The following is a 12,706-nucleotide window of genomic DNA, read 5'->3' as shown; positions in this document are numbered from 1 at the left end:
ATTGAATTCTAATAATTTCCTAGAGGGGTTTCTAAAAGTGGTATAAAGAGAATTTCGATAGCTCTTAGGTATAAACATTTCAATGGAATGCTAAAGAGAATAATAAAATTATTCAGTGGAATCAAGGGGAAAGCATTTTTGAAGACAACTTGGGATGATTCTAAGGAAATTCTCAAACAAAATTACAAAGATATCAAATGATTTCTAGAAATGTAGAAATTATCTACATAGGTAATTCAGAGATTGGAAATTTGCTCAGGATCCGTTCGAGAAATTCAATATTCACTGAAAACAATAACAATTTCTGCCCACTCTAGTTCGTTATGGATAAGATATACAGATTTGAATTGTTGACAAAAGTTTAATGGAATTCTGTTGTTGACAAAAGTTAGAGGCAAATGAATGTAGAATGCATGAAATCAATGTAAATGATTTTCCATGCCTGCTCCACGCACATTATGGTTAAATTTAACAAATTGATGAATATATCACTTTTAAAACGCAAATATTTTCACTGTAACATTTCTGCAAAACTGATTCGTATTTTAATTTATTTTTGGAACAGAAGTTAATTTGGCCAAAGTTTATAGCAGTAGTTCGCAAACTTTTCCGTAAATACAACAGTAATACTTTATTAGTTAAGTTTTCGTTCCAATTCGACCATGAAATGATGACGTGCTTTTAACAACAATGTCTGCGCCATAAATGCATTATTGTAATCTCATTTTACTCCACATTTCTGGCGAAAAGTAAAACCTCACGAAGGTTCATTAGCAAAGTAATTATAGCCTTCTATCGTTTGCTACTTTGGTACATTTTGCCGCGCCTGTTTCCGATACCTACTTCCGTCTCCCATCCGTAACAAAACAAAATGCAATTTTACCATCAGCTTGCACTCCATGTTCGTTCATTCATTCTGCCACGACACAATTAACACTGGAGACATATTTTCTAAATATTTAATTAACCGGATTCCAGCCCTTCTCGTCGTCTACGCCTTATATCTACCCTACATACTATGCGCTACGTAACCGTTTGTTGGTGAGAAATGAGATGCAGCACTGCAGACTGCTCTGCACGATGATCAGTGGGATGTTGCTTACACTAAACTTTGTCTACTACCAACGTTCACTACCACTACCACCGCTTCAAATTCCAATGTTTTGCTTCTCGTATTTTAATTCAAGCCTTCTCAAAAACCACCAAGTCGTGGTTTGCGCCGTAGTAATAACGTGTATGAACGAAACTTTCCTCCTCCTACCCCCGGGTTATTAATGTATTTAATTCTCCATACACAGAGGTAGTGGGTGAGACGAGACCCCACCTATTTTGATTGCCCTTCGAAGTGAGACTGCCCAGGCTGGAATGGAAACTGTCCCTCGACGAATTTCTTATCTTATCGATTCACTGGTTCCCCTCATTCTTTCGTTTTACGAAATTGATAACAAATCGGAAATAATACATACCCATTTCGTGTGTTCGTTGTTTATCGAAATTAGATTCGGTTCCGTCGCACTTCAGTGGCTCTTTAAATGCCTTTCAGTCTCCAGTCACTGCGAAACTTTCGTGCTACTCGCTCAGCGGAAAAGGAACAATGAAACTCCAGACAAGACCGTTTTTTTATGTTCAAAAATTCACACTGAAATGCACCTGAATCCGGCGGATTTCTGTTGCCCCGTATAGAACCGAACACAAATGGTGATCTAATGGAAAATGTTCTCAGAAATGCATTGATAAAACAATGGAAATTAGGAAATTTTCACCGTAAACAAACGAAATGCACTCGCCATCACTCACTTTTCTGAAACCGTCTGTGCTGTGTGTGTGCTGTGAGTTTGCTGTGTGATCGTTCATCATCAGAGCAGAAATGAAATCCAAAATATTTCAACGTGACGCTTTGTGGCAGTGTGTGCGTGAAGCTTAGGGTGGCCTTTTTAGTACACAACTTATTTTATGTTAATTCCTGTTAATTCTACACTCATAAAAGAAATCACATTTTCAATGGAAAATACCCGCATAAATCACAACCATACGATTACCACATTGAAAATGATTTATCTTCCTGTAAAACCATAATGAGAATGGTTCAGTCAACTTTGATCGAACAATACCTAGATCGAGATGAAACCTATGTGTACAATGAAGTTTATATGAATTATCACATAGAACTCATGAGATTATATCAATGTTACAATGTTATGTGAATTTAAGATATGAATTAATAATTTTGTTATAGAGATTAGTGACATTTAACACATGCACACTAGCGGGAGTTCCATTTTGCATTTACTACTCAGAAACGAACAGCAACTTGTGCGAGCCGCACTGATTTCGTTCGTATTCGCATTGCTTCTATTTTCTTCGATGAACGCAGAATTGAGAAAAATAGACAGCTAAGCGTAACATGAATGATTCTGAGCGTATAGTAGTGTGGATGCTTAATCTCTTATTATTTTTTCCATGCTGAGCCTTTTACGATTGAATTCTGCTGAGTGAGCTGAATGCGAATTGTGCAGAAAGAATCACTTTTTATTGTCTAGCTTTAAACATACATTGACACATTTAAATCGCTATTAATGTCGAGAAAACTGTTATACTGTAACACATAAACATAAACGTAACGCAAATAACATAAAACTGCTGTGGCCAATTCAACTGATTTAAATCAGTGAGCCAAAAACTATCTGACTCGGCTATTTAAATCGTTAGCATTCGGATTTTACGCATTCAATCTGGTTCTCCCTCACTAGAGAAAATTGTTCGGCTGCCTTTCAGTTTATCTTTCTTTCCTTCTACTGCTGTCAGTACTGAGTCAAGCTGCAGAGTCACTTGGTTGGAAGATTTTACACTCGTTCGGCAATCTGTTTGTAGGTGAGGATGGCTATTTTGATTCTGTGGTGCTCGCGCGAGTGAATGAATTTTCCCATGCTTGTTGCCGTGTAAAGTTGCTTATTATTTTCTTCTGACTAATCTAAAAAAAATGAATGATATTAGATCTGTCAAAATGAGATTGACAGAGATTTCTTATGCATTTTCTCCAGGTTTTCATTAAAACGCTCTGCTTTATTGCACCAATACAACCGGACGTGATAATCTCTATTGGAAAAATGTCATTCTAATGTGACACATCAAACTACAACAGAATTCAAAAATAAGAACATTGGTGCCCATATTAAGTACACAGTACTCAGTCCAATGAAACTTCTTTGGGTTTCTCAGAACTTCCCTGAAAATCTCTTCAGAACTACTCTGAAGTTCTCCTCAGAACTACTCTGAAGCTCTCCAAAGAACTACTCTGAAGTTCTCCTAAAAACTACTCTACACAGAAAAAAAAGTGGTTGAATATTACATCCAAACTGCTGCAACCAGGTCAATCCATCGGTTGTGTAATATAACGTTGTACGATGTACATCGATTTTGCGAATAAAATTACATCCATTGATGTAATATTGTATCTGCTTTTTGCTATTACATCATTATTTCATACATCAGCTTGAACTACATTGATGAATATTACATTTTTTTTTGCTGTGTAGATCTTCGATGAAATTTTCAACATTTTCCTGCATTGTACGAAGTTGTCTGAATATCCTCTTGGCTATCGATAAACTTTCCCGATAGTCAGGACTTCCCTAAAGATATCTTTACTCCCCAGAAGTTCTTTTAACTTCTCAATAAACTAGAGTTCTCTGGACTTCATCAAAATTAATGGAACTTTCCTTAAGCTCCCGCAGTTTTCCTGATATTCATTACTCTTCTCCGAAGCTCTCGATATTTTCATGGTACTTCTTCAAAGTGCTCCCATTTTTTTTGAAGTTAATGCAAATTCAGAGACGATCACTGAACTTTGGAGAATTTCAAAGCCCCTTGGATATTTTCACAAGAATTCAGAATATCTTCTACTGATCATCTATTCAATCAGATAATCCCTCATACTGAAAAAAAAAACTTTTCACTTAGTTCCTATTAGGAACCCTAATAAAAATAACCATAAAAGAGAGCTTAACGACGTGTTCTGGGTATCATCCAAACCATTTGTGGGATAGTTTACCCATCCGGGATACAGCTCGTTTATGGTATTTGTTTATTAGGGCACGCACATAATATTTTTCCAATAACAAAAATCTAGAGTAACATTTGAAATGGGCCTATGTCCTAAACGAAACAAACCAGAACATGAATTTTATATTTTTCCGCCACTATTCAATTCATATTTAAGAAAATTGAAGTATTTTAGGCATTAATATTGTTCACTATAACAATAATAACTGTATCTCAGTATACAACATCAAAAATATGCGAAAAGCTTTCAAAAATATATGAAAATCGATAACAATTTAATTTCATACATTAATTAGCCTTTTTGTGAATCTTTCAATGGATAGGCGCTTTTTGTTAAGCCGTTGTGCTTGTCATCAGAAATGGTACGCCCGTTGCTAAGCCTTTTCGCAACGTCAAATAAATTCAAAACAAATCATCGGCCCTGCCTCAAGCAGTAGGGCCTAGCTTTGGTTTGAAATTTTTCAATCATTGGCCCTTCTACATCAGGCTTATCAATGAAATGAAATAAATGAATGGTTAGCCGTTTTAGCGTGCGGGCCTATTAATGAATCGAAAAATTTCGTTGATCGGCCGTTTCGAAAATCTAGAGATGAACTAGCCTAAGGCTAAAAATCTCTTTAATAAAGAATTAAAAAAAAAAAAACGTTTCGAAAATCGAGTTATTTTTAATGATTTTTCTCGATTATGCAGAACGTTCCTACACGATTAGTAGCTATCAAGCGGTGCTAAAGAATGGTATCAAAACCCGATTTGTTTATGTTTTGGACATAGGCCCATTTCAAATGTTACTCAAGAAATAATGATTTTTATCTGAATATCACATATAGCATAAGAAATTCTTTATCAGAAATCATATAGATTTTATTGGACACATAACGTTCATGTTCACGCCCCTTGAGCCTCACCTCGGATACTACGAATCGTTTACCTTGCAGCGAGAGTGATCTGCTCACCCTAATAAAAATTGTATGGTTAATTTGCTTAACGACGTGTTCTGGGTATCATCCAAACCATTTGTGGAATAGTTCAATGATTTGGGTTATCGTTCGTTTATGGTTATTTTTTATTAGGGTTAGCTGTCTATTTTTCTCAATTCTGCGTTCATCGAAGAAAATAGAAGCAATGCGAATGCGAACGAAATCAGTGCGGCTCGCACAAGCTGCTGTTCGTTTCTGAGTAGTAAATGCAAAATGGAACTCTCGTCAGTCGAGCTGTTGCACTCTGTGCTTCGCGTATCGCGTGTTCTCTGACCTCGAGCTCCCCTAATAAAAAATGCCATAAACGAACGATAACCCAAATTGTCGAACTTTTCCACAAATGGTTTGGATGATACCCCAAACACGTCGTTAAGCAAAATAACCATACAAATTTTATTAGGGTCGTCGTTGATCAACTTTTACATTTTTTCCTGTATACGTACTAAATCATATGTACCGTTCAAAAACTTTCGACCGGCAGTGTACATCTGTACTAAAATATTGGAAAAGTGAACTGTCAAGTTGTCAACAAAAATAATTAAAGCAGCAGAATTTATTTTATTTTGGTTGGGTTCGCGCAGTGATACGCAATAATGTCGCAAATATCATCAAATTTCCTAAGAAATACTCTTCAAAATGGCAAATATAGCTGCTTGAAGGTAAGTGCAATTGATGATTAGTTTTGGATCGGGTTTCATTTTTCGTTAACATTCGGTTTTCAAGTAATTTTTCGCCCATGAAATCGCATTAGCATTGATTATGAAATACTTTCCCGTCTCTTATCACCCCACTTCCGCCATCTAGAATCCCATCCAGTGCAAACACACGGCAGCCAATCCGTTGGAGACGATCCGTGAACGTCTGGAAAGTGGACCCAGTTTCCAGGACTTCGTGCAGAACCCGTCGTACAATCGGGATGAATGGACCACTTACGAGGGCAAACTCAGACGGGAGAAGGGTGAAAATGAACGGCTCCGGTTGCCACCCTGGCTGAAGACGAAGATTCCGATGGGGAAGAATTTTAGCCGTATCAAGGACCAGCTGCGGGAGCTTAAGTTGGCCACCGTCTGCGAGGAGGCCAAGTGTCCCAACATCGGCGAATGCTGGGGCGGAGGAGAGCATGGAACGCAAACTGCGACGATTATGGTGAGTTTGGTTGTTTGTGTTTGTTGATAAGGGAAAGCGCTTTTATTTTCACTCGAGGGTTATCAGTGATGGTTTAGTTTGTTGAACGAAGAATGAATTCAGGGTCAAGGACTTATCATAGTAAAATTGCGAATCTGTTTTGCAGTTGATGGGCGACACTTGTACTCGAGGTTGTCGTTTTTGCAGTGTAAAAACGGCGCGTGCACCACCGCCTCTGGATCCTGCGGAGCCAAGAAACACAGCATCGGCAATCGCTTCCTGGGGCCTGGACTATATCGTACTGACGTCAGTGGATCGTGATGATTTGCCTGATGGAGGATCGCATCACATTGCCGCTACGATCCGGGAGATCAAGAGACAGAATCCTCGCATTTTTGTGGAATGTTTGGCCCCCGATTTTCGCGGAGATTTAGAATGCGTCAAAACGGTTGCCCTGTCGGGACTGGATGTCTATGCCCACAACATTGAAACGGTGGAAGCTTTGACGCCATTTGTGAGGGACCGCCGAGCACATTATCGACAGAGTTTGAAAGTTTTACAAAGCATCAAGGAGATGAATCCCAATATGGTAACGAAGACGTCCATAATGTTAGGCCTTGGGGAGTCGGACGAGCAAGTTGAACAGACTATGAAAGGTAGGAACCGCCATAACTAGGGAAATATAATTACCATTTCATTAGCGTCTATCCAATGCCTTGTTCATGCGTCAAGCAGACGCAATTTGTGGGCAACTCATTAAATATTAATTTCCGTTTATCTTATTTTCTTGTTTTGTGTGTGTGGGTGTGTGTTCAGACCTCCGTTCAGTCGGTGTCGACTGTCTCACCCTGGGTCAGTACATGCAGCCTACCAAGCGGCACCTGAAGGTAATCGAATACGTTACACCCGAAAAATTTAAACACTGGGAGATCCGCGGTGGCGAGATGGGTTTCCTATACACCGCCAGTGGCCCGCTGGTGCGAAGTTCGTACAAGGCAGGTGAATTTTTCATTACGAGCATTCTGAAGAATCGCACCGAGGAGGCAGAGAGGCGCAAAGCAAATACGAATCAGCACGACACCCAGCCACAGCAGTAGGTAATGATGACGCACCTGCATATGGTGGTGTGGGTTGGATGGAGAAAAAGAGCATAGGAAGAAGGACTCTTGCAGGCGCAGAATGATGAATGTATTTCGTCCTTCTTAGAAAAGCGTCAGAGTCTGGCACGTATGTATAATATTTTTAGCTAAGAGGAATCGTGTGATCTAAGCGACATAAGAGCGTTTTTTCCCTTTTCTTGTTGTGTATGCTTTCCCTTTGTTAGCCTGCTGGCACTTGTTGTTAGGAAAATAGCGATGAAATTATATGTAAATAAAATATAGAAAACGGCACAAGGCGAAACAAATCTGCAAGTCTTTTTATTTGTGGTTTATAGGGTAGATGTTCCAGTAATAGTGGTGTACCTAAATACTGCCCATAAAAGCATAACTGTCCCATATGAATAGGAAATCAAGCAAAGATGGGACAATTATGCTTTTATTGGCAGTATACTGCCTGGCTTGTCCCGTAACGTGTTTGACAGATAAAATGAGGGGTTAGTGGATTTTCCTATGTTTAGAGGCGTGAATCGATTAGCTTGGGACCGAAGAGCGTACCAGAGCTGAGCCAAAAAGTTGAGCACGTTTCTTCGGAATCTACTAGTCTTAGAGTTACCTCTATGATATTACCATAGAGGTAACTGTAAGACTAGTAGGTCCCGAAGAAACGTGCTCAACTTTTTGGCTCAGCTCTGGCTCTTGAATTGGAATGACAGCGAAAAATAACAGGAGTGACCAGGTCAGGTAATCCAATGACTACTTTGATTTCATCCCCTCTCGCATGGATAGTCCCAGCATCGTCCGAAGTACCTCAAATCGTCCGACGTCCAACGATTTAGTGAAGAAGTCAACCAACTGGTTGTTGCTGGCAATCGGCTCCACCAATAGCTTACCAGCAGTGACATGATCAAGAAGAAAATGGTGTTTAATGTCGGCTCTCTTACTCTCCAAGTTCTTGGTCATACCAATGCATCCACGGTTGTCCTCGTATATGTTGACTGGTACAATGTTCAGCTCACCGAGATCGCCTAACACCGACTAGCCATATTACTTCCGATGCTGCAGCACTCAAAGCTACATATTCAGCTTCGCTTGAAGAAGTTGCAACTGTTGTTTGCTTCTTGCTTGACCACGCAACAGTACATCCGAAAACACGGAAAACCAAACCGCTTAGTGATTCGTCAGTGGCCCAGTCTGAATCAGCAAACCCGATGAGTGGCGCCGCTTGATTGTCTCGAGTAAACGTCAAACAACACTCCATCGATCATTTTAAGTATCGTACAACCCGTTTCAGAGCTGTCCAATGTTGTTGTCCAGGTTGAAGTTGGAATCTCCCCAGATATCCGATAGGAAAGCAAATGTCCAGCCTTGTGGACATCATCACGTACATCAGGCTTCACAATAATTCACGGTACGGTTCTTGAACACCTTCGGCCACTTGACGATCAAATTTCAATCCTTTCTCCATTGGCGTCCTTGTTGCATTGCACTCCGTCATGCCGAACTTCTACAAGATCTTTTCCAGGCTGGTTTCTTGAAACAGCATCATTCTACCATTTTGTTGGTCGTACCGTATCTTCATCCCAAGAAAGTGAGTCAACTCTCCACAATCGGTCATTTCAAACATCGCCGACAGTTCGCGTTTCAGCTTCATTATGGTAGTCAGCTGCATATCGTACTCCAAAATCGAAGATCGAGAAGATCGACAGCTTTGGATGACCGCAGTTAGAGACGAGTTAAAATCTCTTGAGGAGAATAAGGTGTGGACGACGGTGGAATGCCCTGCCGGTGTCAAGCCCTTGCAGTCGAAGTGGGTCTTTTGCGTGAAAGAGGATGAAGAAGGAAACCATGTGTGATGTGATGCAAGGCAAGACTGGTAGTCAAAGGTCTCTTGCAGAAGGCTGGCCTACAATGAAACATATGCGCTCGTTGCGAAGTTGACGACGATTCGAATTGTGCTGGCCGTAGGCGTACAAAGGGGATTCCAGTTCCATCAGATGGACGTCAAGACGGCGTTCCTTCATGGTGAGCTACAAGAGAGAATCTTCATGGCTGTTCCGGATGGCATCAAGGCAGACCCTGGGCTGGTGTGCCAGCTACAGAAATCGCTGCATGGTCTGAAGCAGTCTCCTCGTTGTTGGAATGAAAAATTCAATCAAGCGCTGCTGAAGCTAGGTTTCACACGTTCCAAGCACGACTATTGACCCGTATCGATAAGAGGGGGCAAGACCTCGGGCAAGACGTTATTTCCATCGTCCTGCATGTCGATGATCTACTGATAGCAGGTATGCAGTTGACCAGGCTCCGTATGAAGGAAGGAACTTCGATGCGGCATCATTTTCAACAGTTCGACGATATCATACGCCAACTCAAATCGGCAGGCGCGAAGCTCGAAGAGAACGACATGGTATCGCAATTATTTCTCACCCTTCCTGATAGCTACGACTCGGTTGTAACGGCTCTAGAGAATATCAACGAGAACGACCTCACATTAGAGACTGTGAAACAGCGATTACTGGCTGAAGAATCCAAGCGGTCTGATAGGATGGAAGATTCGAGCGAAGACAAGGCAGCAGCGTTTGTTGGAGGCAGAAATAAGAAGCAACGAAAGTTCCTTCAAGCACACATCACTGATTTTGTGATATTATGTGGAAAAAAGCCTAAATTTTCAATATTAAAATACACTACCGATCATAAGTTTAAGGACACCCCCAAAAAACCATGCAAATATGTTTTGTTCAATGATCTCTCGTTTTACGTTCAATTTTCGATCTCCAAAGGTTATTTGAATGGTATGAATGGTATAGCATAAGTGTTCTACTGCTACTTTTATTTCAAAAGTTGGTCAACCCAATTCTGAGAAAATCAGTCACGATTCTTCAGAGTAAATTTTGAAAAATATTGTAACTTGGGTGAACATTTAGCACACAAAATTTGAAAATTATATTGAACAATTTGGAAAGTTCAATTCAATACCCTTCGAATGATCTAAAGAGAACAAAAATTGAACGTAACATGACAGAGATATATAACAAATTTGTCATTTTTTTTGGGTGTCCTTAAACTTATGATCGGGAGTGCATATTGCGGCCTCTATCTACAGACTATCGAAACTATAAAAAAAAACAAATATAATCAATCAATGTTTTTCAAAACAAAATCTAAATTATTTTTAATATTAATATATTTTTACTAAAAATTACCTTTCATTTAATATTTTGATTTTTGAAATCAAAAGTTATTAATTTTAGAAAAAAGTCAAGGAACAAAACTATCAATTTTTACGAAATTTCGAGAACCACTATATCGTTTTGCTAGGCAATATATCAAGAGGTAAGGTAGGATAAGGTATAAGCGAAGACAGCAAATCAAGAAGACTGGCAACTTTGAGTGAAGGTGGAAGCAACGCATAGTTAAATGAGCAAATATTCAAACCCTTCGTCTGAGGATGTAATCTTTGCTAACAAATTCGTTCGAAGCATTTACCTTTGAGCGGCAGATGACGCGATTGTACCTGTCTCATAGCGTTCGTATGAGAAAATGGTAGAGCTGCCAGTCTTCTTGATTTGTTGTCTTCGATAGTAGACAAAGTGATTCTGTTGTGTGGGAAGTATTGTTATAGAAACAAAGCGAGACAAAGCGGTCGGTGCAACTCAGTGGGTAACGTGTTCTTCGGGGGAAAGCTGGATGTTACTAATTGCTTTACTCTGAAACTGATTCAGCATACTCTGGAACTCTGTGGCTATAGCCACTTCGCTAGTTTGTGGGTGGTAGAAACAACTGCAGAGACACGATCTCTCGCATTTCATTCCCCGGTTTGTGGACTTTGGGGAGAACTTTGATCCTGGGTAGAATGGGATTGGATTTCCGTAAACTACATATTTCATCTCCTAATATTGATATGCACTTCTTCAGTGCTTTCTCCACGCGTTTCACTACGTTCCGTAAGGGGTCTACTCGAAGCTGTCTATACGGTCCGTTGTTGATCTTCGTTGTCATCTGATTGTCGTAATCGTCCTTGCTCATGATAACGACCGCGTTGCCCTTGTCTGCTTTCACATAGTATACTGCTTTACTTTTCAGCTCCTTTACAATTCGAATTTCCTTTTCGTTGGTGCTACTTTGCTCCTGTCCGTCCTATATTTTTTTTACGAAATTTCGAGAACCACTATATCGCTTTACTATGCAATAAATCAATGAATCAATAAATCAATAAATCAATAAATAAATAAATCAATACATCAATAAATCAATAAATCAATAAATCAATAAATCAATATCAATAAATCAATAAATCAATAAATAGATAAAAAATCAACAATTAAATGGTGTATGCAAGTCAGTCAGTCAGTCAGTCAGTCAGTCAGTCAGTCAGTCAGTCAGTCAGTCAGTCAGTCAGTCAGTCAGTCAGTCAGTCAGTCAGTCAGTCAGTCAGTCAGTCAGTCAGTCAGTCAGTCAGTCAGTCAGTCAGTCAGTCAGTCAGTCAGTCAGTCAGTCAGTCAGTCAGTCAGTCAGTCAGTCAGTCAGTCAGTCAGTCAGTCAGTCAGTCAGTCAGTCAGTCAGTCAGTCAGTCAGTCAGTCAGTCAGTCAGTCAGTCAGTCAGTCAGTCAGTCAGTCAGTCAGTCAGTCAGTCAGTCAGTCAGTCAGTCAGTCAGTCAGTCAGTCAGTCAGTCAGTCAGTCAGTCAGTCAGTCAGTCAGTCAGTCAGTCAGTCAGTCAGTCAGTCAGTCAGTCAGTCAGTCAGTCAGTCAGTCAGTCAGTCAGTCAGTCAGTCAGTCAGTCAGTCAGTCAGTCAGTCAGTCAGTCAGTCAGTCAGTCAGTCAGTCAGTCAGTCAGTCAGTCAGTCAGTCAGTCAGTCAGTCAGTCAGTCAGTCAGTCAGTCAGTCAGTCAGTCAGTCAGTCAGTCAGTCAGTCAGTCAGTCAGTCAGTCAGTCAGTCAGTCAGTCAGTCAGTCAGTCAGTCAGTCAGTCAGTCAGTCAGTCAGTCAGTCAGTCAGTCAGTCAGTCAGTCAGTCAGTCAGTCAGTCAGTCAGTCAGTCAGTCAGTCAGTCAGTCAGTCAGTCAGTCAGTCAGTCAGTCAGTCAGTCAGTCAGTCAGTCAGTCAGTCAGTCAGTCAGTCAGTCAGTCAGTCAGTCAGTCAGTCAGTCAGTCAGTCAGTCAGTCAGTCAGTCAGTCAGTCAGTCAGTCAGTCAGTCAGTCAGTCAGTCAGTCAGTCAGTCAGTCAGTCAGTCAGTCAGTCAGTCAGTCAGTCAGTCAGTCAGTCAGTCAGTCAGTCAGTCAGTCAGTCAGTCAGTCAGTCAGTCAGTCAGTCAGTCAGTCAGTCAGTCAGTCAGTCAGTCAGTCAGTCAGTCAGTCAGTCAGTCAGTCAGTCAGTCAGTCAGTCAGTCAGTCAGTCAGTCAGTCAGTCAGTCAGTCAGTCAGTCAGTCAGTCAGTCAGTCAGTCAGTC

General features: G+C 40.5%; 2 protein-coding genes across 2 annotated transcripts in view; one reads left to right on the top strand and one right to left on the bottom strand.

Annotated features, from left to right (window-relative positions):
- M6 (neuronal membrane glycoprotein M6) overlaps positions 1-1,824 on the bottom strand; it is a 30,939-nt gene extending 29,115 nt beyond the window's left edge. The window contains exon 1 of the mRNA XM_065217566.1: positions 1,467-1,824. Within this exon, the coding sequence (XP_065073638.1) occupies positions 1,467-1,470 (4 nt within the window). The 5' untranslated portion in view covers positions 1,471-1,824. The remainder of the gene's footprint in view (positions 1-1,466) is intronic.
- A 3,752-nt stretch (positions 1,825-5,576) lies between these two features.
- Las (lipoyl synthase, mitochondrial) lies at positions 5,577-7,545 on the top strand. The gene is made up of 4 exons (XM_065217411.1): positions 5,577-5,698; positions 5,844-6,185; positions 6,331-6,820; positions 6,981-7,545. The coding sequence occupies exons 1-4, from the start codon at positions 5,633-5,635 to the stop codon at positions 7,259-7,261; spliced, it is 1,179 nt and encodes a 392-aa protein (XP_065073483.1). The 5' UTR covers positions 5,577-5,632; the 3' UTR covers positions 7,262-7,545.
- The last annotated feature ends 5,161 nt before the right edge of the window (positions 7,546-12,706 follow it).

Source organism: Ochlerotatus camptorhynchus, unplaced genomic scaffold, assembly GCF_037179485.1.
Source record: "Ochlerotatus camptorhynchus isolate MF236.1 unplaced genomic scaffold, CSIRO-AGI_Acam_v1.1 ptg000077l, whole genome shotgun sequence".
NCBI classification, from domain to species: domain Eukaryota; kingdom Metazoa; phylum Arthropoda; class Insecta; order Diptera; family Culicidae; genus Ochlerotatus; species Ochlerotatus camptorhynchus.
This window is presented reverse-complemented; position numbering and strand designations above follow the sequence as displayed.

Coding starts and splice junctions, on each gene's coding strand:
- Las (XM_065217411.1), top strand. CDS start 5,633: ATGTCGCAAATATCATCAAATTTCCTAAGAAATACTCTTCAAAATGGC. Junction 6,186..6,330: donor CGCAAACTGCGACGATTATG/GTGAGTTTGGTT, acceptor TCTGTTTTGCAG/TTGATGGGCGACACTTGTAC. Junction 6,821..6,980: donor AGTTGAACAGACTATGAAAG/GTAGGAACCGCC, acceptor GTGTGTGTTCAG/ACCTCCGTTCAGTCGGTGTC.